Source organism: Rhinolophus ferrumequinum, chromosome 11, assembly GCF_004115265.2.
Source record: "Rhinolophus ferrumequinum isolate MPI-CBG mRhiFer1 chromosome 11, mRhiFer1_v1.p, whole genome shotgun sequence".
NCBI lineage: Eukaryota > Metazoa > Chordata > Mammalia > Chiroptera > Rhinolophidae > Rhinolophus > Rhinolophus ferrumequinum.
Window position 1 is genome coordinate 87,784,604 of NC_046294.1, and position 23,395 is coordinate 87,807,998.

At 40.0% G+C, this 23,395-nt stretch overlaps 1 protein-coding gene across 9 annotated transcripts in view; it reads left to right on the forward strand.

The window, feature by feature from the left end:
- The first annotated feature begins 762 nt into the window (after nt 1–762).
- The window catches only part of KMT2A (lysine methyltransferase 2A), a 77,517-nt gene continuing 54,884 nt past the window's right edge, over nt 763–23,395 (forward strand). For 4 of the 9 annotated variants that reach the window (XM_033119660.1, XM_033119659.1, XM_033119658.1 and 1 more), the window contains exons 1-2: nt 995–1,236; nt 3,320–3,418. Coding sequence is in view for 3 of the 9 variants with exons in the window: in XM_033119655.1 (XP_032975546.1) it covers nt 778–1,236; nt 3,320–3,418 (558 nt within the window). In the remaining 6 variants the exon portion in view is untranslated. Of the gene's footprint in view, nt 1,237–3,319; nt 3,419–23,395 lie in introns of those variants that run through there. The other 5 variants (XM_033119656.1, XM_033119657.1, XM_033119655.1 and 2 more) reach the window with 4 other exon arrangements.

Sequence of the window (23,395 nt, forward strand, 5' to 3'; positions counted from 1 at the left end):
GGCGGGAGACCTGCCACTCGCTGTGTGCATTTTGGAGAGACCTCCAGCAGGAAAATGGGAGGGGCTCTTTTATTTTTTAAAGCGCGTTCATTGAGGGCCTTTCTGTTTTGCATATAGTTAACTGGGCGACGCTTCCGTTTTGCAAGCAGTACAATACGGGCTTTTTTATTCTAAAGGCGTTAAATACGGGCTGACCCATCTTGTACCCGTGCCCGGAGGCGAGAAGGCTGGCTCTCTCGTCCCCGACCCGGCAGCCGCGTTATCCTGGGAGCTGCTCTCCCGGGTGGTTCGATTCCCAAGCGCATCCCGGGAACGTGTGTAATCGGCCTCTGGGCTCTCCCCGCTGCAGGCGGCCGAGCTCCCTCCGCCTCCATCCTCCCCTAGTTCGCGCCCCCTCCCCCTCTCCCCGGAACCCGCGATTCGCGTCGGGCTCTTGGGCTTCCTTCCCCCCTCCTTTTCCCGAGCTCTGCCGCTCCCGGAGGGCGGGGCATGCAGTTATCCAGGTTGCGGGGCGGGCGGGCGGGCAGGAGGCGGCGGCCCGGGCCTCAGGATGGAGTAGCCGCGGCCAGGCGTCAGAAGCGGAGACCGGAGTGCAGTATCCAGATTGCTGGGCCGGCTGGCGCGGCCCGGCGCTCTGCATGGCGGCTGGTGGGGCGCAGGCCGCCGGGCGGAGCCGAGCGGGTTAGGCTGGTTCCGGGGCCCTCGGCCCCCCCTCCGCCTCCCCGCCCCCCTGTGTTGTCGCCTCTCCCTCTAGCTGCTTCACTTCACGGGGCGAACATGGCGCACAGCTGTCGGTGGCGCTTCCCCGCCCGACCCGGGACCACCGGGGGCGGCGGCGGCGGGGGGCGCCGGGGCCTAGGGGGCGCCCCGCGGCAACGCGTCCCAGCCCTGCTGCTTCCCCCCGGGCCCCCGGTCAGCGGCGGCGGTCCCGGGGCGCCCCCCTCCCCCCCGGCTGTGGCGGCCGCGGCGGCGGCGGCGGCGGCGGCCGCGGCGGCAGCGGCGGCGGGAAGCAGCGGGGCTGGGGTTCCAGGGGGAGCGGCCGCCGCCTCAGCAGCCTCTTCGTCGTCCGCCTCGTCTTCGTCTTCGTCATCGTCCTCAGCCTCCTCTGGGCCGGCCCTGCTCCGGGTGGGCCCGGGCTTCGACGCGGCGCTGCAGGTCTCGGCCGCCATCGGCACCAACCTGCGCCGGTTCCGGGCGGTGTTTGGGGAGAGCGGCGGGGGAGGCGGCAGCGGAGAGGTAAGGGGGCGAGGAACCCCCAGGTCCGGGGTCTCGACCCTCTGCAGAGCCCCCTCCCCTCCCCCATCCAGGACTGTGGAGCATCCCAATTCTGGGACCATCCTAGGGTCCTTGACCCGGGGCAAAAGGCCCTCCCATCTTGGAACCCCCATACATGGGTTCAGGTCCCCAGGCGCCCCCACCCCGGGGTTTGGACTTATCTGGCTGAGGGTGTTTGCCCCCCACCCTCAGCTATCCTCCTCCTCCTGACCCTTGCCCAAATCCCTTGGCAAAGACCCCTCGTCGGGGTTTCCCATCCCGGGACTGAACCCCTCCTCCTTTTCACAGATTACCTCATCCGAGCAAGATTCCTCCCTCCCTCCCTCCTAGAGACCTGATCCCGCCACATCCCCGCCTCTCCCTCTGGGCAGATGTTTTACTCTTGGGGCAGTTTTCCTCTTGGGCATCTCTCGGGTGATGGTCTCAATCGGGGCCACGTTCTCTTCCTACCCTTGGGGACCGATGTCCCTTCCAGCACCTGGCTTTCGAAAACGTGATGAACCCTCGCCGCATTCCCGGGCCAGGTCCATACACTGCCAACCACTCCCCCTTCCTTCACCTTCATCCTCCACCCCCATCCTCATCCCAAGCCGATAGATGCTCCCTCATGCCGCTCTACCCCACCAAGACAAATCTACTTTCCTCTCCTTGCCTCCCTTCACCTCCTTTCCCTCCGAAGGTAACGGAGATCTCTCACAGCAGCAGTGTTTCCCCCACCTTACAGAGCCACAGTGTCAGCCTCTTGGTAGCCGGGAATTAGGCTACCTTCACTCCCTTTCCCTCTTTTAGGATTAAGGATTACTGACATCTTTGAGGGGGAAATAGTCCACTGTCCCCTAGGTTCAGAGAACAGCTTTCCACCATTTCCCCTGGAAAGGAGGCAGGCTTTCCCTCTAGCTCTGGGAAAGGGGGCCCCTGTGAGGGGAGGTGTTTGTGGGGGGACTTGGGCAGCATCCTCCCAGGGGAAGCAGCTGCTCTCCTACCCCACCCACTGTGCGGGAGAGCACAGCAGTCTCCAGCCCTAGCTCCCTCCCGCCCTTCTTCTTTTCTCCGTCATTTCATGATCGATCCACCTTTTCCTAGGTCAGTCCTGGGGTTTGGAAGGGGTGGGGGAAGCAGGGTTGGGGTGAGGAGAGTAGATAAGGGACAGTTTTACTTTAGTGTGGTGGTGGTTGCTTTTGGTTGGGGGGCGGGTTATGGAGCAAAGTTATTCCTTAGAAGGAGGAGTTAGGGTTATCTCTCTGATTCTTACAAGGGACCCAAGATAGATGAAGGGTCAAGAGCTTTGCCCCTTCCCCGTTAGTACTGGGTGAGAATAGGGTTGCTTTGATAAGCATTATTCAGCCCCCTTCAGCAAAAAGGAAAGTTGCCTTGGGAAGGGAAGTTGAGTTCAGGTTCAGCCAGTGCCGTTGCGCATTTGTTTTCCATTGGATGCAGAAGGGCGAGTTTGAATTGTAGGGGAGGGGGGAGAAGAGGATGGGGGATGCTCGGAGGAGGAAGAGCAGCTGCTAGGGGCCGGAGCGAAGGGGGGTAGGGGGTTGCTGCTCTGGAGTGCTCTTGATTGAAACAGAAAGGGAAAGATAACAACCAGGCGTTTCCTGCGTCCTCTGCCGTTGGTGCACGCAAAATATTCTGGGCAAACCCCTTGTCCCCTATTGTGCCCCGCACCCCTTTAGATATACTCAGAGATCCTGGGAAGAAGGGGAGGGAGGAGATCCCAGGGACCACGGCCCCTCCTTTCTAGGAGCTGGCTTTTTTTTAGTTGTTAGTCTTCCTGCCTCCTTTTTAAAATCCTTTCTAAGGCAGTCTAATCGGGAGGCTGACAACAACCCGCCTTCTGACAGAGCTAGGAGGACATGATGGGGGCGTGTTCCTTGCTCGGAGCTAGCTGCAGCGTTCCTTTTCCCTCCTCTCTCTGCTCTATCTCCACCTCCTTTTCCCAACCTTCAGAAGGCAGCTGCAGTCAGCAGGGTTGCTTGAGACTATTTATTGGTTGCTGTAGATTATTATTTTTTTTTGAAAGGCCAATTCTGTATTTTTTAAGCTAACAACACAGATCCCATGTAGTTGGAGAACCAAAGGCCTCATACATGACAAAAAGACTGAACCGTTCAGGTTACTTGCATGGAGTTGGTGCTTAAATGTGAGTTGATTTTGCTTTTTTAAAAGATACAGCAGCAAAAAAAAATAAATAAAAGACATTTTATTTACCTGCTTATTTTCAAAATTGAGACTTGCCTGGTTATATGTAGAATTTTAGCCCCATGTATATTTGAGTATAAGAAAGTCTTAGTATAAGAAAGTATTTGAGTATGCAAAAGTCTCTATTAGGAGAAGTTAGTCTATTTTAAGAGGATCCTGAGAAGCATTTTCTTCTTGTTTAGCATGCTCATGTATTCTGTATTGAAGGACCAAGTGTTCACATTCCAAATGTTGTTATCACATATTCAAAAGCAAAGTTTTATACTGACAGTTTCTAATCATAGCTTTTCAAGAGACTGGTGAGAAAGAGAGCCACCTGGATTCAGGGACCTAATGTCTGGGCACCAGAATATTTTTTCTGTTGTTTGTCTTTGACAAATCACCTTTAAAGTTTTAATCAGGTGCTAACATTTTCTTGTCCACTGGCATTATTTTGCTTAGCAGGAATTTGTAGTGAAGCCTGTCAAGGAATTGCAGTTGTTTAAAATAAGGTCATATTAATGAGTTTTTTTCTCTTAAAAGGTTTTACCTGAACAGTGATTTTTACTTCATTGTAACAGTGGTTAATGCCTTACATTAAACTTCAGCATTTTTTCTGAATTGGGCTTGCACGAGCTATTGGTAAGCTTTTTATGTGGTAGTTTGAGGCAATCTGGTATGGGTTGATGGTATGCATTAGTCAGTGCTAACCCATAGTACGGTTTAGTACTAAACCTTAGTGATTGTGCCCTTTGACGTGGTAGTTTTCATTGTAGAAACCAAGCATTCTGTTACAGGGTCTTACAAATCAATGATAAAGTTCCAAAAGGGAAGTTTAGGGTTCCCCTGGGCTGACATACTTAGAGAATTCTGAAGATTGTTTCTCAAAATTCATTCAGCTCTGTTTCAGGTCTTGCCTGGATTCACGAAGATAGGGCTTGTGATCCAGAATGAGTCTAGCGTTTTTCAATTCTGATTTGCTTTAAATGAATAATGACTGTAACTTATTCATAAGAAAATGTAAGTTAATGCTTAATAGAACTAGTCAGTTAAGGTGGTTGAAAGGTGACAGAACTTCCAGCTCACGTCCCTGTTTAAACTCCTTTTGTCGTAGCAGACTTGTCCTTCACCTCTAAATATTCCTAACTTTCCTCATTGAATCTTTCCCTGAGTTACAACTACATATAAGAGTTCTTCATGACCAAATTCTGTCAGAATGGGATTATTTTAAAAAATATATAGGTGTCGCTGGTCTCCTATTTTGGCTTTCTGTGTGGCTGAAAGTAGAATTAAAAAGTTTTATTTTATCGAGCACTATAAGAAGTCAGAGGTCTGCTTTTTTGCCTTCCCTCTCCTTTGCAGTGTCAGTGCCCCACTTTTCTGAGGATTGTCTCAGGTAGTGTTAATGCTACTATACTTTGCCATCTAAATAAACAGTACAGCATCCTCTGTGTCGACTAGAATGTGTGATGTTTTAATATAAACCCTAAAAGTGGTTTTTTTAATTAGCAACTAGTCTTTGTTTATTAATTTGTTTTTATTTGAAATGGCAGTTTAGTGGACTAAGGTGGGCTCTTGGGTTGGGTTTAGAAAAGATGATGGTCCTGTAGTTGGAGAGCCTGTGTTGTTGTTTTTTTTGTTTTGTTTTGTTTGTTTGTTTGTTTGTTTTGGCTGGTCACTAGGCATATGTACCAAGAATGGGAGTTGCTCGCTCATTGCCTTTACAGCTAATCCTGAGTTTGGCAGAAGGAAAATGAAGCAGAGAGCACAAGTGGACTAGAAGAAGGCTTGGAGTGGGAGTCAGTGGACACGGACCCCTCTCATACTCATCTCTGACTAACCATTATGGGACCTTAGGCAATCTTTAAAATTTCTAATCTGTAAAATGAAAATGTTGGATTAAATATTAGCTCATGAATTCTTTTCTACTCCAGTATTCTGATTCCTTTCTATTATGTTAATTTTTTGGTCAGGCCAGAACTTCTTATTCTGAGTCAGGCAGCCTCTTTGGTAATTTTCAATATTAGCCTCTTCGGTAATTTTTAATATTAATATTTAATATTTGCCTATTTGACTGGCACTGTTATTGGGAAGGGAAATTTCAACTTGGGAAAGTTTTCATTGTATGGACAAAATATAAGGATTTAAATGTATGCAAAAAGTTCTTTGCTAAAGTTGACCAATTTCAATTATAAGAAAAATGAAGATCAAATTTTAAATACAACTCATTATCTGGTGTTTAGAGTCCCTCTTGTTTGGCTAAATTTGTTTTCCTGTTTTCAATGTTGTGAATTCTGGACTGTCCAAAAGGGAAGTTATTTTTAGTCTAGGTGGTGTATTCCTCTAGATGTGTGAGCTTTTAAATGAAAAGAAAAATCCAATACACTAATGTATTTATAAATCCAAAGTGGTAGTACCTACGTTACAGGGAGTAGTAGTTAATATGCTCTGAAATGTAGTACTTTGCTTTGTACTGAGCATCAGAAATGCAGTATTTAGAACTTTTCTTCATCTGTCCATGAAAACCATATGACATATGCCCATCTTTACCTTCCATTTAACGATCTTAAGGTATGTGCACCTGTAGGAAATCATTCACAAAACTGTGATTCTGCTGATTGGAAGTTGAAAAGAGAAAAGACTCCCATCTTGACTCAGTTCCCATCTCTTTGCTCACCTTGGTGATCTCCTTCCATAGAGCCACGGTGCAGACTCAGTATCCACTGCCTGCTGTGCCCTGTGGCTAGAGGGGGTGTCATCAGTGCTTTGCTTGCTCTGAGGCATCACATACCGCAGTGCCTCTCTCTTTGAGAGACTCACTGTGTTTTAATTGTAGGTCTCCTAATGAAGATCTCTTTGTGCCCGCCCACATTCCAGGAGCGTTGGCACAGAACTTCAACTTCCTTCTAGCATTTAACTGAAGACCTTCAAGTCAGGCCTTCTGTGAATGTCCTGTCTCTTTCCCTTCTTCCTCTGCCACAGTGGAGAGCCCAGGGGCATAGACCTTTGAGAAGGGGAAGCTTTGTGACTGTCACTACTCTGCGAGGAATTTATTCTAGGATTGCTCGGTGGGACCTTCTTTTGTATGCATATGTTATTTTCAGGTATTAAGAAAGGTTGTCACTAAGGAGTCTGACATGAGGTACCTACATTGAATTAAACTCTTGACCCTGTAGGCACTAGTAGGAAAGAGGAAGCTGTAGAGTTCAGTGTTAAAAAGTATTTGGGTCTTATCTAGATTGGTTTAAAGCTTGGTAAATCAAACCTCTTATGGAGTAAATCACAGACTTGTGAATTTTATGGACTGGTAGGTTGTGAAGACAATGAAATTATTGATTACTCCTAAATTGTATCAGATTTTAAAACATAGACTGAATGAAAGTTAACTTTGAGATTTGAATTAACTTTTTTATTAGAAAAGTCTTCAGGAGGCTCTAGAAATTATTGAGTTAATTAAGAATACTCTTGTAGGCTCCAATATTTCTTGGAAAGTTCAAGAATTGGCTAGGCTTCTAGAGTAGTTTCAGAATAAGGTAAAATATTTTTTCTGGAAAACATTTCATTTTAGATTCCATTCTATTAGTGCTCAAAATACAGCATATCCTTTAATGGATCTATATATGGCATGCTAGAGGAAATGCAGTCTTTATTAAGAAAAAGTAATCTTAAATCCTTTACCTGGACCCAGATGGTTTCCTTGATCACATCTGTATGAGGCAGTCAGACAAAGGGCTACGTTTTTTTGTTATCATTTCATTGGTTGTGAAGAAGGCCTGAAAGAAGGAAGTACATGGTTTTTATGGCATGCGTTAAATAAAGCTGGAGGCCTGCCCTCTTATACCTGAGTGGGTGGTTTTATGGCCTAATTCTCTAATTGCTGGCATTTATGACAGTGTGGATGCTACTGGCCCTGTAGCTGAGGTGGATTATATTGGAAATGGGGAGAGAAAAGGGGTCCTTTGTTAGTCTTTTCATTTCCCCCCTCAGTAAGTTCTCTGAGAAAGCCCCAGGGAAATACAGACACTTGGACTCAGGGACCAACATCCATAAAATGGTTCTTTAAGTTTTTTAAAAGGAAGAGCTGCTTTTCTTGACCTATCCAAAGAAATCCATACCATCACTGTTAAATATTTCAATGAGCTTTGTACCTTGTCAGGTTACACACCAGGAGAAGCCAACCATGAGGCTGTAGCCTCTGCCAGACATTAGCTTTTAAAAACGAAGACATTTGAAAGAAGAATTTTGTTGTGTGATTTGTAGTTGTTTTGGTTGACATTAAGTCCTCTTGTAGGATTAGTACAAAACTTCTTAAAGGCCAAACTTGGCTTACCTTTTTAGATGTTAACTAAACTGTTAACTAATGAGTTTTAACAGTTAAAAATATAAATGTAAGAGTTAGTTGGCAGTTTTCTTTTGCTGTGATGAAAATTCCCCTTTTTTTTGAAATTAGTAGATGTTTTTCTATTTGACATACAGACTCAAGGGATTTCCCCATATATCTTACCTTTAATTATTGCTGCAGCAATGGCTTTGTGGCACCAGAGGGTAGGATCTATTTCACTGGCATTTATTTCTGGAGTTGGAGTTTTCTTCCATATAGTTTATCTGTTTTCTTGCATTTCTGTTTTGGTGGTGTTTGGTTGGAATGTTTGGGTGTAGATTTTTTTATGTCTTTCAGCAGTAAAGGCCATGAACCTTGTGATCCATGCTTTGCTGAAGCACTGTTTCTTTTTCCTTTTACAGTGTCAAAGTAATTGTGGCTTTCTGTCTTGAACTAGGAGAGTAAGACTACTTATGAGGAGTGTGTTTGGAGAAAATTTTTTTCATTAAGCTCTTCTTTGTACTATCTCAGTTCTAAAAACTGGGAGAAGTTAATCAAAATTTCTACAATAAATATCTATACCGAGTGGATACACACAGGCCTATATTTAAACTTCTGTTCATCGTGAGTATTAACTGATTTTTAGATCAAACACAAACATACAACATCGTCCCTCGATCGTTGCATTTAATTATAAACAGTAAAACCATGTGGATAACTTCTCTCTAAGCTTAGTTAATGTGGAAATCCTTTTGTAATCTCTCTGGCTAGGATTTTTTATTTGTGCATATATAAATACCTTTACAAAGGAGGGGGAGAATCTCATTATCTAATCTGTAATAGTATAGCACAGTAATTAAGATCTTTTAGTCCATGGGCTCTGGAGTTAGACAGCCTGGGTTCAAATCTTGACTGCCATTTATTAGCTCAGTGACCTTGGAAAATTTTCTTAACCTCTCCATGCTTTAGTTTCTTCATTTGTAAATTATCAGTAATCATGCTTCATAAGATTATTGTGAAGCTTAATTGAAATTATGCATGCAAAATACTTAGCACTTTGCCTGGTACATGGGAATCCCTAATTATTAGGATTCAGAGTGTGAAAGGACATGAATGCTATAGTATGTTTTTCACCAAGGTAACTGGTTTTCATTACTTTGAGGTATACATGTATATGTGTATACATACACCTGTTTGAATGCTATAATCTTGACTGTAGTATGTTCTTGATTTTGGTCTGGGTGTCAAGTTCATCAGTAAGCTAGAACCAAGCATGCTGGTAAAAGTGGATACCATTGATGTCCAACTAGAACATAATTAAAGGTAAGGCAAAAAACGGAGGAGAAAGAACAAGACAGTAAATAGCTAGGTAGGATACCAAGGAATATAGTGCCTCCATGAGTTGCATAATTATCAGGTCAAGGCAGCTATATTGGGGTTGCTACTCTTGGTCTCTGTAACTAGTGTTCCTTATCTTTTTATGAGTGGACTTGGTGATCCCCTGCAACAACTCTGAGGCACTTCAGGGTTTTTGGACTCCAGGTTCAGATACATTATTAGTCTATACTTGGTAACTATTTGACATTTGTTGTCAAGTTTCGGCTTGAGGAGAGTAAGTGTTGGTCTACAGAGATCAATGCAATTAACAGTTTAATTACAGAAGAAATGCTAAGTTGTAGGTTATAATTTCTGGGGGTTGAAACTTAAGAAATAAAAATAACCACAAGTAGAATAGTCAAACAAATTAAAGTTTAAGGATAACTAGTAGAGAGGTATGCTTAAGGAAAAATACAGTTCTGCTTTATCTTTCTTAAATAAAAAGTTTGCTGAAGTACCTAATGCACCATCTTTTACAAATGAAGAAACTGAGGCACAGACAAGTTAAACAGCTTTCTTTAAGTCATATGGCTAGTAAGTGGCTGAGCTATTACTAGAATTCAAATCTAAACCTGTACTTATTTGCAAGCCCATTCACCCTCTCTGCACTGTGCTATCTATCTTCAATTTCTTTCTTTTCCCATACCATCTAATCCATTTCTGAGGCCTGTCCATGATACTTTTATAGTGTTTCTTTAATCTGTCCCTGCTTTTCTGTTTTTACCATCCTACTTTAAATTTCTGTTACCTTTGCATGGATTATTACCATAATCTCCTAACTGGTCTTCTTGCCTTCCTTTTCATTGTATACAGTATTGCCAATAGTTTTCTTAAATAGACATCTGATTGTGTCACTTTACTCTTAAAATCCTTTGACCTGTCACTGAATATAAAATAAGATTTAAAATTCTCAGCCTTTCATAATCTAGCTGGCCTACATTTCTACATTTTGAACATTATCTCTTGAATACACATTCTCACTTTTGTGCTTCAACCATATTGGATTACTAATATATTAGATGTTCTCCACAGTCTGTGTACTTGCCTTCATACCTTTGGAATGCCTCTTCTTTGCCTTAAAGTCTTTCCCACCTTGCCCTGCCTCTCTGACTTACTCATCTTTGATGGCTCAGCTCAGATCCCCAGTTCCCAACTCTTCTGTGAAGTTTTCACAGATACCACTACTAGTTGAAATTCAACTTCTCCTTTCCTGTTTCCTTATTGTACTTTATACCTACCCTTAAAGAATTTACTTCAGGATCCTTATGTTGTAAATACTTTTTATTGTGTCTGTCTTTCCCCCATTAGATTGTGATTTTTTTTCCTTAAGACATGGACCATTTCTAAGTCATCACTTATGTTTTATATTGTTTATAACGGTGACTTTTCATACAGAAGCTTATCAGTAAATGTTTGTTGAATTGAAAATTTGTACATACAACTTTTAGGACTACATTGCAAGGACATGTTACATAAGCTATTGATGTACAAGAGGATTAGCAGGATAACTGGGAGTGATTAAAAAAATTTTAAACTAATGTATCACAGGCAAGTGTAAGAGCCATCAGAGGACATTTTGTAAAAGCACTGACTGGGGTTTTAAAAGTGATGTTGCGGTATCCTGATGGGACGGCCTCATCTTTATATAGAGAACACCAGTGCTGATTCTCCCCTTAGAGTGTTGGTGCCATTCCTAGGTTCCTCAACTTAAAAGGCATGAGGCGACCTTGGAGACGGTTCTGAGTAGACTCCAAAGATGGTTATATTATTGGAAGTCAGTCCTATGAGGAAAGGTTGGGAGAATTAAAGATTGAGAGGCAACTTAGTAACTTAAAAAAACATGAGTGGATCCATTATTAGGAATGGTAACCAGTAGTTTTCCAGCTCTACTGATACTAGAATAAAAGAAAAATAGGTTTAAACTGAAGCAAAGAGTAGCTGTGCAAAGAACTTGTTGCTAATGATGGTTGTCATAATGATGATAAAAAGGTTGCCAAAGTAATTTTATGATCTTCTCTGGAGGTGGATTTTTAAAATACGGTCCTGCCTATATATGTATAAAATAACTTCTCAGCCTATCTTCTTTGTGAATCAATAAGTATGTTTTTATTTAGATCCTAGAGGACATGGATCATGTTTTATACTTCTTAATGTTCCCCAAGGGGTCCTAGGGCTTCATTGACTGCCGTAGAAGTATTTGATTTGAATTGTCTATTTATGGCAATAATTAACTTTCAGTAGTAAACTCCAGAGAAATGTCTTTATGAAATGATTTTATAGTGGTTTTATAGGAGAATAAAAATTTAGTAGATGGAACTAACAGACAAATCCTAAACATTAAGAGAAACCAGGGAAAATAGGTGTGGTCTCAATATAGGAAGCAAGTAAGTATTTGTAGATTTTACGTCCGTTTTCAGTTGTAGTTTAGAGATGTGCTTCAGAATATTGCTTGTTAAGATTATCACTGCTTGTGGATGTATTATTAACAAGTGCTTTGTAAATCCTTTCCAATCTAAAATAAGTTTACTTCATCTTAATGAGAATTAAAAAGGCTTCTGACCCGTGGCTTTTGAGGCTGCAATAGAGGGCCTGCATCACTCAGAATGAAACCTTTTAGACATGTTGGGTTGCAGAAAGCATTTTCTGCACAGTCAGAATGAAAACTGTGAATTGGGATTATTCATATAGATTACCAAAAGTCTGGGCAGACTGATACTAATACCAGCTTGTTTTCCTACCAGCTCTTAGTTCTAAAATCTTGATTGGGTTTTTGAAGATTTAGGACTTTGGAATTTAGTACTGGAATTGTGTATAAATTCCTTCTTTTTAGTGAATTGATACTTGGTTTATGTAAGTTTATTTACATAAAATGACTGGAGTTCAAAGGTGGAGCTGGATTGTTGCATGAATTCTGCGAGTGGTGGCAAAAGTGAAGGGCAGTTTGATTCCCTAATTGTAAAATTGGGTGTCTTTTGAGAAAGTCTGGAAATTGGAAATATAAGACATTTGTACTTTACCTATAACTTTTCATTGCTAGTCATACAAGTATAAATTCAGAAGGCAAGAGATTATAAAAGCAAAGAATAATTCTCATGATTCTTTATACTACTTGAGAGACTAGTGTTAGAGTAATAAAAAAAAAAAATACCAGGGATTTTTTTTTTAAATAGGTTAATGCCGCATACATAATGTGGGCTTCTCAGATGTGATGGCAAACTTCCAAATGTGATTTGGTAATCAGATGGTTTTTCAAGATATTAAGAATGTGAAATTTCCCAACTCGTATTGAACATTTATTCCTAAAAAATATTGGGTCAAACTTGTATTAGCTGACTTAGTAGCTTTGCTTTTTTGCCAAAGGGAATATTCACTTTTGTCATCTAACCATTGCTCCTTCAGAAAACTGACTATGGAGAGATCACCCTATTAAACCTGTAGGAAGAAGGAAGTTGTGAATTCTCAGTGTTACTTTTGTGCTTGCTACTGGTTATTCAACAGCCCATCTTCCCAGAAGGAAAGATGCAACCTGAGTTTTGCACCAAGATAAGACAACAAGCCAGAAGGAAAAGAAAAAAATTTATAATAGAAGCTTGTAGTTGAATGAGCATATAGTGCAAAACAAAGTTAACTACTTAAAATTGGCATATGAGGGACCAAAACCTCTAATAATAAAAAGAACCATCTCTGAAAACAGTGTTAGTGTTCGTTTAATTTTTCCAGCTTATTCAATTGGATCTGGTCATTTTGTGGTACTTTTGTATTAAACAGAAGAATAAACCCTGTGCCTGTGATTAACTTAATTTCTGTAGTATATCTGTTAAAGTGGGCTTATTTCTTCAGCAGTGAGCAGGTAAACTAGTTTACACTTGGAACCTAGGAGTCTAGAAATTCACCTTTCTTGATACTCTGTTTTGTTTTGTTTTTATATTTAAAAGTGAATTGGGGCATTGCCAAGAATCTTATAGCTTACTATCTGATGTAGTGAGTTTATTTTGCTTGTTTTGTTTTGTTTTTAAAGACATATTAGCTACTTTGAAGCAGAATGAGTGGAGTTCACCTGTCTCATTTGCTTAGCTGTTTTGAGCATCTTTGCTTCTTGCTCTTGTTGACATGGAGTGTGGATGAAGGGATACTACTTTCTCTAATTACAAAATGGGTAACATTTGTGTTTCTTAAGTGACAGTTGCTAGGTAGAATTGAATTAAATATTTGAAAACTGATTTCATTCTGTATGGGTGAAAGTTTTACCAACTATTGTTATTGAAGAACAGTGTATTGATTGTTTTGTTGTCTTTGTATTGTTGAATCCAAAGTGACTTTTTGGGTTAACATTTCTCAGTATCAGGCAGAAATTATATTTAAAACAATTTCAATCTCTTCCCATCTGTTATGCATTCAAGCAACCACTGTTCTCTTTGATGCCCAATAACAGAATTTGGTGTTGGCTCTGCCCTGGCCAATCTATTGACGAGAATGATGTTAGTTCAATAACTGCATACGTTTCTTGAGTGGTTGGGTTTCAGAAACCATTTTAGCTTAAGAAGTTTGTCTCTTGATATTTGTATTTAATTATGCTTGAGTACATGTATGCTTACAGATTCAACAGCATTATTGTTATGTTCCACTTTTTTGGAAATGATTTACAGGTGCTACTATATTTCATTCTATTACAAATGATGAAAAAGTGCTTTCAAAGAGGCTCATCTTTCCCCTAAATGACACTGATGAATATAGCACTCTACAAAGTAAGAAGTGAAGAGATTGGAAAATGCAATTCATTGTTCAAAGAACATCTTTTATGTTCCAGGCGGATGACCGAGTGTTGGGAGCATTAGCACTGAACAATTCCTTTCTTTTTACTGAGTTTAGCTTAAAATACAACATGAATATCAGTAATAAAATTACAATACTTAGCAGATACTTTGGAAATTGGTAATTCAAAGGTTGAAGTTTCCAAAACTAATATTAACAGAATTGTTCTTGGGAACATTTCAAGTATTCTTCATTTACTGATTTATTGATTTCTTCAGAGGCAGTTATACCAAGTGTAATATATGAATCAAGATATTTTTAATATTTTCAAGGTGTTTAATAGCTTTTCCTTTCCTATCCTCTGTTGCCGGGTACAGTTGAAGCACCACTCTCCCTCTGTACTCTGGACCCCATCCTCTCGTCTCCTCAAGCTGGTTTCTGCACTTCTCTCCTGCTTTGGCAGTTTCTCTCTCTCTCAACTGGATTGGTCTCATCAACATATAAAACTGCCTGTCTTAATATGTCCTTTAAAAAAAACCCTTGACCTCACGTCCCCTTTTAGCTACTACCTGGTTCTCTGTTCCCTTTTACAACAAAGCTTGAAAGTGCTGTCTCCCCTTTCACCTCTTATCCCATCCTCAGCCACTGTAATTGGGCTTTTATAAGCCCACGACTACGGAAATGTCTCTATCAAATCCCTCAAGGACCTCTTTCTTGCCAGATTGAATACATAGTTCTCAGTCCTCATCCTGTGAAACCTTTTGGGCAGCATTTGAACCAGCTGACTCCTTCCTTCTTGAAACACCCTTTTCTTAGATTCTGTAACAGTACATTCAACCTGCTTTTTTCTTAACTCATTGGTTGTTAATTTTCAGTATTCTGTATGGTTTTTCTTCTCTGCTTAATTCTCCTGAATATAAGAGTCACCTAGGAGACTACCTTTGTCTACCTTCTCTATCTACACACTCTTCCTAAGTGATCCCATGCAGGCCTCATCTATATGCCCAGGATTACTAAATCTTTGTCTCCTAACCCTGACTACTTCTTGGAGTCCCAGGCTTGTATAACCAGACGCCTATTTGACATTTACATTTGGATAATAATAAAAGTGGTTAGCGTTTACTAAGTGTTTATTGTGGGCCAGGCAATATTCTGAGTACCTCTAGTGTGTTATCTCACCTAATCTTGACCACCCTTTGAGGTAGCTGCTATTCCCAGGCAAGGAAACTACTGTGTTTCCCCGAAAGTAAGACCTAGCCAGACCATCTGCTCTAATGCGTCTTTTGGAGCAAAAGTTAATATAAGACCCGGTCTTATTTTAATATAATGTAAGACCGGGTCTTATATAATATAATATATAATGTCATGTCATATATAATATAGCATAATACATAATAAAATATAACCTAATACCCGGTCTCATATGACCGGTTCTTATATTAATTTTTGCTCTAAAAGACGCATTAGAGCTGATGGTCCAGCTAGGTCTTATTTTTGGGGAACCATGGTAGGCATTGAAGCACTTGGGTATCTAATAGGTATCTTACACTTATCATGTCCAAAAAGTCTTGCTTTTCTCCTTGTTTTGGAGTGACTCTGCCACTTACCCAGTTGTTCAGGCCTAAAATTTAATAGTTATCCTTGATTTTTATTAATATTCCAAATAACCCATCAGCAAATTCTTTCTGCACTACCTCCAAAATACCTTAAATTTAACTTTTTTCTCAGTAATTCTACCATCAAACCCCCAGAATTAAGTCATTATAATTTTTTGGTTGGACTACTTTGTAATCTTGCTTGTGTTTTTACCTCACCAAAGGTTGTTCTTCACACAGCAACTAACAAAGCCATACATGATCTGCCCTCTTTTGTCATGTCTGCTTCTTCAACACCATCTTTCCATTCTCATTTGTTCTGCCGCAGAGCCATGGAGGCCTTTTTGTCTGTCATACGTGCCATGCTTGTTGTCTCCGGGCCTTTGCACTTGCTATCAAGCTAGAATACTTTTCTACCGAGATGTTTATATGTGTGTCTTTTTCTCATCATTAGGTCTAAAGGGAGGGTTCAAGAAGTTTTTTCTGCAGAGATGATCACTGTTTAAATGACTCAACTCTGCTGTTATAGTGCAAAAGCAGCCATAGACAATACATAAGTGAGTATGGCTGAGTTCCAATAAAACTTTATTTATATACACTAAAATTTGAATTTCATGTAATTTTCATGTCCACAAAATATTCTCCTTTTGATTTTCTAAAACCATTTAAAAATCATTCTTACCTTTTGGACTGAACAAAAACAGGTGACAGGCCACATTTGGCCTATAGCCTATAGTTTGCCAATCCTTGGTAAACCATCACCTTAGAGAAGACTTTCCTGACCACCTTAGTGAAAATAACCCCCACAGTTAACCCCCATTAATCCTTATTGCCCTGGTTTATTTATTTATTTGTTGTATGTTTATTTTCTGTCTCCACTAGATTGTAGCCTCCTGGGGCAGGGATTTTGTCAGTTCTTCACTTGTGTTATCTTTAGAGTCTAAAACGGTGCCTGGCTATACTCAATAAATACTTGCTGAGTGATTGAATGCCAATGACATTTAAATTATGGCTATAGACCGCTATCTGGTCTCTGGTCTCCCTTTATTCATTTTCTTTCCTACTCTAATTCTGTGTGTCTGTGTGTGTATGTATCATTTCCAGAATAAACTTCAAACACAGTTATGCCTTTTGTACATTTGAGAATCAGTGTAGCTCCCTGCTGTTTGTTTTATCAGCTTTGGCCATGCCATCCTAGAATTAAGGTTCTAATAACTGATTTGTCTTTTATTTTGGCTCTGCTGTGGCTACCTCTTTCCGATCAAATACGTTTTTAGTAATCCTTGCATCTAATTTTCTACTTCTCCCCCTTATCTCCCACTCCCATTTATTTCTTAATCAGCCATTGTCTATGATTTATTTCTTTTCAAGATGCGTTTTAAAAAGCTTCTGTAGGTTGTAAGCCTCTTTGAGAATCTGAGGAAATCTATTGTTTCTCACCTGACAGATGCTCACATAATCAAAGTTTTGCTTGTTAGTTCAGAGGAATTTCTAAGTTTACTCCTGCCTATGAACTTTTCTGAAACTAAATCCATGCTTAGCCCGTTTCCTAATGAAAGAAAATTCCTTTCCTTTGTCCTTTGTGTGTACTCCCTCCTAGCTGACTCTTCCTCCCTGTCCCTTTTCCATTTATTACAACTTTGCTTTGAGGATTTTCAATCTCTTCCCTGCTGCTGTGTTCCCCTTGGGCATATAAACATATTCAACTGAAAAAAGAATCCTCTCAAGCTGGTCATTCCCTACTTTGTGCCCTATTTCTGCTTCCCCTTATAACAGTTTTTGTCAAAAGAGTAGTCTATACTTCGATTTTGGTCACTTTCTAATGACACCTCAACCCACTGCACTTTGGCTTCTAGGAGCCTTTAACACAGCATTGAAATTGGCCTTTGTAAGGTCGCAAGTCACCTCCTCGTTTGATACTCTGCTATACAAGTTTCAGTCTTTATCAAACTTGACCGTCCCTTGATACGTATTCTTCCCTTGACCCTTTTGTACTTGATCTTCTTGGCCATTCCGTCTCTGTCTGCTTCCTTGGCTTCCATTTCCGCTGGGCATTGTTAAGTGTAGGTATTCCTCAGGGATTTGTCACTGACCTTCCTTTTCTCTCAGTATCTTCTCCCTGAGTGATTGCGTTGTAATATATTTCAGCATTCGTATAGTCATTGAATCAGATGTTTTCTCCAGATCATTATGTCGTTTAGGCATTTCAAATTCAAATGGGTAAAGTGACACCCCCATTCCTATAAACCTCTCTTGTATTCCCAATCTTGGTAAATATCCCCATTAAGTCTAATCAACCTGAGCAAAACACCTGCACGTCTATTAATTTTTTCCATTCCCTTAACTCTTTATATCAAAACTTTGCCCATTTTTGCCTCGTAACTATCTACGGAATCTGCCCTTTTTTCCCTCAATCCCCAGTGCCACTGCAGTCATTTTACTTGTATAACTGTTCTTCCTGTGTATGGTTTTAAAGGCAATCTCTACTTCCCCGCTGCTGTCATGGTGATCTTTTGAAAGTATAAATCTAATCACACTTTCCTGCCTGAAAGTGTCACTGATGAACTATGGCCTTCAGAGTGAGGCCCACACTTCCTTAAAGGTAAACGTCAAACTAAGGAAGGCGTTTGAGACTTTTTGTGATCTGCCTCTGCCTTTTCTTTCCCCCTCAGTACCTTATGCCCCTTTCCCACATCAGCTAGGGAACTCAGCCATACTGAACTGTTTGTCATTTCCCTGCATGCCATGCTCTTATACCTGTGCTTTTGTATGTGTTATACTCTCTGCCAGCAGTATTTCACTCCTTCCAAAGTTAGATTATGTTTTTTTTAAGACTTTCATTTATTTTAAGTGTGTTTTTCCAGGACCCATCAGCTCCAAGTCAAGTAGTTGTTTCAATCTAGTTGTGGAGGGAGCAGCTCACAGTGGCCCATGTGGGGATCGAACCAGCAACCTTGTTAAGAGCACCGCGCTCTAACCAACTAAGCTAACCGGCTGCCCCCTAGATTACATTTTTATCCTTTCTGCAATGGCTTTCCTGACCTTTTCTCCTTGACTGGGTTAGTTGCCTTTCTGCTGTGCCTCCATATCCATTCCCCTAACAACAGGTAACACTATAACAATTTGTTTATCTCTTCTTAGTAAACTACCAGGTCCTACAAAGCAGAAGTTGTCTTATTTCTATCTTCGTTCCTTAACCCAAAAATGGGCTCACATATATTTTGAATGAATGAATGAATGAATGAATGAATGAATTTAGTTTGTCCTACCAGCCTGAGGACATTATCTCCATGTATTCTTAAAAGTAAAAGTCATATTGTCTAATTCTTTGGAGTCCACAAGTATTTTTCTACTACAGTGCTGTTACCACAGTAGATGCTTAATTTTTTTAAAACAGTTAATGTACTAGTAGTATTTCCTTTTTTCTCATTTTACAAAATTTTTTTGAGTGCCAAATTTGTGCCATATACTGGGAATACAAAAATGAATAAGTAAACTGCCCTGCCTCAAAGAGTGAACACTCTAGAGGGGTCAAATATGTCAACACATATTTTAAAATCCCTGAAATACTGTAATTGTGTGTACTGTCTTTAAAATGCAGAATCAAAACCGTGGTATTTTAGGGCTTTTAGCAATAGACACAGAAATAATGCCAGCAGAGGTGATAGCTAACTGGATAAATTTCCAAAGGAGAAGTGCTATGCTCTTCTAACTAGAGCTACGGAGACGGAGACGTACAATATGTATCCTGAATGTTTCTACATCTTTGGTTGTTCTTGGTAATTTTCTTAATTCTCCCGTGGCTTCCTCACATGATGGAACTATATATGATGATACCAAAAATTAGAAGCCTCCAAAACAGTTTCAAACAGTATCAGGGTGATTTTGATACTGTCTGTGTTATTGATTGATGTTACTTTCAACTGATTGATCAATAAACCTTTGTAATTGAAGAAATTTGATTTTTTTCAAACTCTTGAGACTACACATTTTAGAGACAGAAGAATGCTAAGATATGGTTGCTAAAGGTCATGTTTGAGATAGATACCTGCCAGTTCATTCGGTGCCTATAGTGCTGAGAAGTCTCTTGTTAGAAAAGAAAAGGTGTGAGCAGAGTCCTCGTAGGCTGCATCAGCCCAGGCCAGATGTGCTTAGAAGGGTTTTCAAAGTAGCTTTGGAACATCCACCTTAGCCTGAGAGATGAAGAACTCCAGGTGAGTGATTTTTTTTGCTGACTGTGGTAAATTGGGAAGAATTTATGGGAGGAACTAAAATCTATGAATTTTAGTTGGGGGTAGGGAGGAAAAGGCATTGAGGTCTATCACTTGAAAGTTTATCAGATCACTGGTATTAAACTGCGAACTGTGTCACATCTAATCACTGCAGCTGATTTAGGTCTTGATTACCTAAAGTCTCTCTGGTTTCTAAGGATGGAGTGGTGACTAGTTACAATACTGAAGGATGGAGATATACATTGCCATCTTTTGGAAGAATTTTAAAATTTGTTGAATATTTCTCCATGAACAAATACTAACATAAGAGGAAGAATGAACTATTCCAAGATTTAAGCAAGTTGAAAAATCTGGAATATGAAGTACATAGTATAACATTTTATCCTTCACTGACATTTTTATGAGACTTTGGCGGTTTTTTTTTTAAACACTTGTTTAAAATTTTTTTTTCATTATATTGGGAACAGTGTGTTTCTCCAGGGCCCATCAGCTCCAAGTCGTCGTCCTTCAATGTAGTTGTGGAGGGTGCAGCTCAGCTCCATGTCCGGTTGTCATTTTCAGTCTTAAGTTGCAGGGGGCACAGCCCACCATCCCATGTGGGAATAGAACCGGCAACCTTGTTGTTGAGAGCTCATGCTCTAACCAACTGAGCCATCCAGCCACCCCGAGACTTTGGTTTTTAAAGGAAAGCTTGCTGTGCACCTGCCTGTTTGCCTTAGATACTTCTTGAAAACAGGAATCATGTCTTACTCATCTTTGCATCTGAAACAGATACCATGTTTTCCCTGAAAATAAGACCTAGCCGGACGGACAGTCAGCTCTAATGCGTCTTTTGGAGCAAAAATTAATATAAGACCCGGTCTTATTTTACTATAATATTTTACTGTAAGACCGGGTCTTATATAATAATATAATATAATGTAATATAATACCGGGTCTTATATTAATTTTTGCTCCAAAAGACACATTAGAGCTGATTGTCCCGCTAGGTCTTATTTTCGGGGAAACACAGTAGCATAATGGTTACATTTGGCCAGCGTATGAATGGCTTTTGAATGAATGAACAAGTAAAAGAAATAGTGCTTTGTTTGAAAAGTTGTCCTAGTAGTACATAACTTTTTTTTGCAACAGAATTTCATGTATTTTTCTAGAATGTCTTCATTATATTTTATATTATAATAAACATTATTATCTTTATTATTTATTTGGGGTTCACTTAGGTTCTCTTGTGGAAAAAATATTCCTATTGCTTCATCATTTACAAATATAACCAGTTACTAAAGAATTAAAATTCTGCATTAAAATAAAAATCCTCAAATTTTAAGATACTTATGAGTAAAGTAGAATTTACTAGTAAAGGTATGCTTGGAAGTTCTCAAATAGCTGGTTACCCTAGAGTTAGGGGTAGGGCTAATGAAGAAATGCTACACATCTATTATTTTTACAATTGCATGTCACTTAGGAAGTGACATTAGATAGCTTCATTGCATTTTTAACCACTAAGAATGCTAAATATTTAATAGTATTTTGCAGTGCTCAACTTGGCAAGGAGGTAAGAAAGTGTTAAAATCTTGGAGATCTAGTCTCCAAAGACGACATTGTTCGGAAGCAATAGGTTGGATGGCTCTTTCCTGTACTCTGTCTTGGAATGCTGTGCTCATCAGAGAAAGTCATATTGGAAAGACAAGTATGTGTGATGAATGGCTGTTTGGGCCCAGTTCCCAAGAAGACTTGGTCATGTGTATCATGGTGTCTCCTGTATCCTCTCTTCAGGGTGTCCAGTCTTAAGATGTTTGCCACAGTGCCAAACATGGATTTAATTGCAGCACCTTTTGTTGTCTTTTGTAGACATTTTGCTTTAGTCTTTCATTTCTAGGCCAGTCTAAATCCTTAGGAAGACAGCACTGTTACTTTGTTTACTAAATCTTCTAGGAACCCCACGGTGTTTAAGGGGATGATGGGAGTGAGATGAGAGGCAGGAAAGACCAGCTGCAGCACCCTCTTGCAGCAATTCTTGACTTGGCTTTCCTTAAATTTTCTTAGGCCTCTTATATGGAATTGGAAGTTCAGAGTTAGAAGACTAGAGAGAGAACTCTTTGGCATAGCAGTGATGGCTTTTGTTTTTGGCTAACCTGTCTGGATTATTTAAACAATGGGTACTTGTTTTTTTAAAGCATGCTTCAAGAAGTCAACCTATATTTCAAGAGAAAAGAAAGTTCTCAGGTAGAAATATAGTCTTTTTTGACTACTCATTCTCTTATTCTAACTATGCAAGACCATAGGAAAGAATTAACGCTTTCTGTCATTTTGGAAAGTTCAGTACTTGCACACTTTAAACATTGGCAGAGGTGGTTAAGTTACTGCTTGACAGCTCAGCAGGGCTGTTTTGGAGCACACTGCCACTAGGATTGTAGTTACATTTTGTGAAAGTTAGAAATACAGAAAAAAGACTCCCTGAGGTTGCCGATAATGATAATGGACACAGCAACATGGATCTCTTATATTTCTTTTAAAGATTAACAATCTTTCATTACTTCAGCTGTTTTTCACTTTTCCTGTCGGTTGTTGTCTGCAGAGTTGCTAGAACTCTTTCTCATTGCAGCACACAGAGCATAAAATTCATGCCTTTAGCAGTGCATTCCCCTGGTAAGTTGGGAAACCCCCAGATGTCTGAAATGTGGACATTAGCAGGTTGTTCCATAAGGATAAAAGAGGAAGAGAATAAATTAAATCAGAAATTTTAAGGATCTGGAAAACGGGCATCAATCATGTTACTTTAATAGTAGCTGAAAGAATAGCAGGATTTGTACTGTAGATGATTTATTTGATTCCTTTAAATATTTATTTATAGTTTTAAATTGTAACTGTTATGGTAGGAAGTTCTTTGTAACTAACTGTGATCTTGGGTGAGTCATTTGGCGCCCCCTCAGAGTTTCAGTTTCCAAAACCACGTCAATAATAGAGCTATAACATGGATGTTGCCTTGTAGTTTTCTGAGGGATTTTACATAAATTACGTAATTTATATAATTTATTTCATTTACTCATTAAACACTGCAATAAATAAAGAAATTAAGGTATAAAAGTAGTAAGTGATTTGTCTGAAATCACATAACCTGCAGCCTGCATGTGCTAGAACTGAGACCTCAAACTCACTCTTCACTCTGAGTGGTGTCATGTGCCCACAAATGGGAGGATTGGACTGCTCTCTAAAATTCTAAGATACTGTAATTTCTTTTTGCTTTTTGCTGTTTACAGTACCTGAGGCAATTTACCATGGCCTATTTTATTTGTCTGCTTTTTTCCCTCAAAGTACATTTTAGGATTACTATTTTAAATGTCTTTTCTTCTGACCGAAAGTACATTTAAAAAATTAACGATATGGAACTTCCATCACTGTGATAAGATTTTTGGATTCTGTCTTGTGAGTTTAGGCATCCTTTTTTTTTAATGTTGTAGCTTATAAGTGTAAGCCCCGAAGATCATTCCAAGAAATTTATTATTTGGGGTTAAGCCCCACGTGTCTGAAGTTGTCAAGATGAAGAGAGAGATTTTTTTCTTTTTCACAAATGTTCACAATAAGAATTTACTTTAAATTTATTTAATGTTGAAAGAAGAGACTGTAAAAAGTACTCTGGTATATATATATTCCTTATTTAAGTT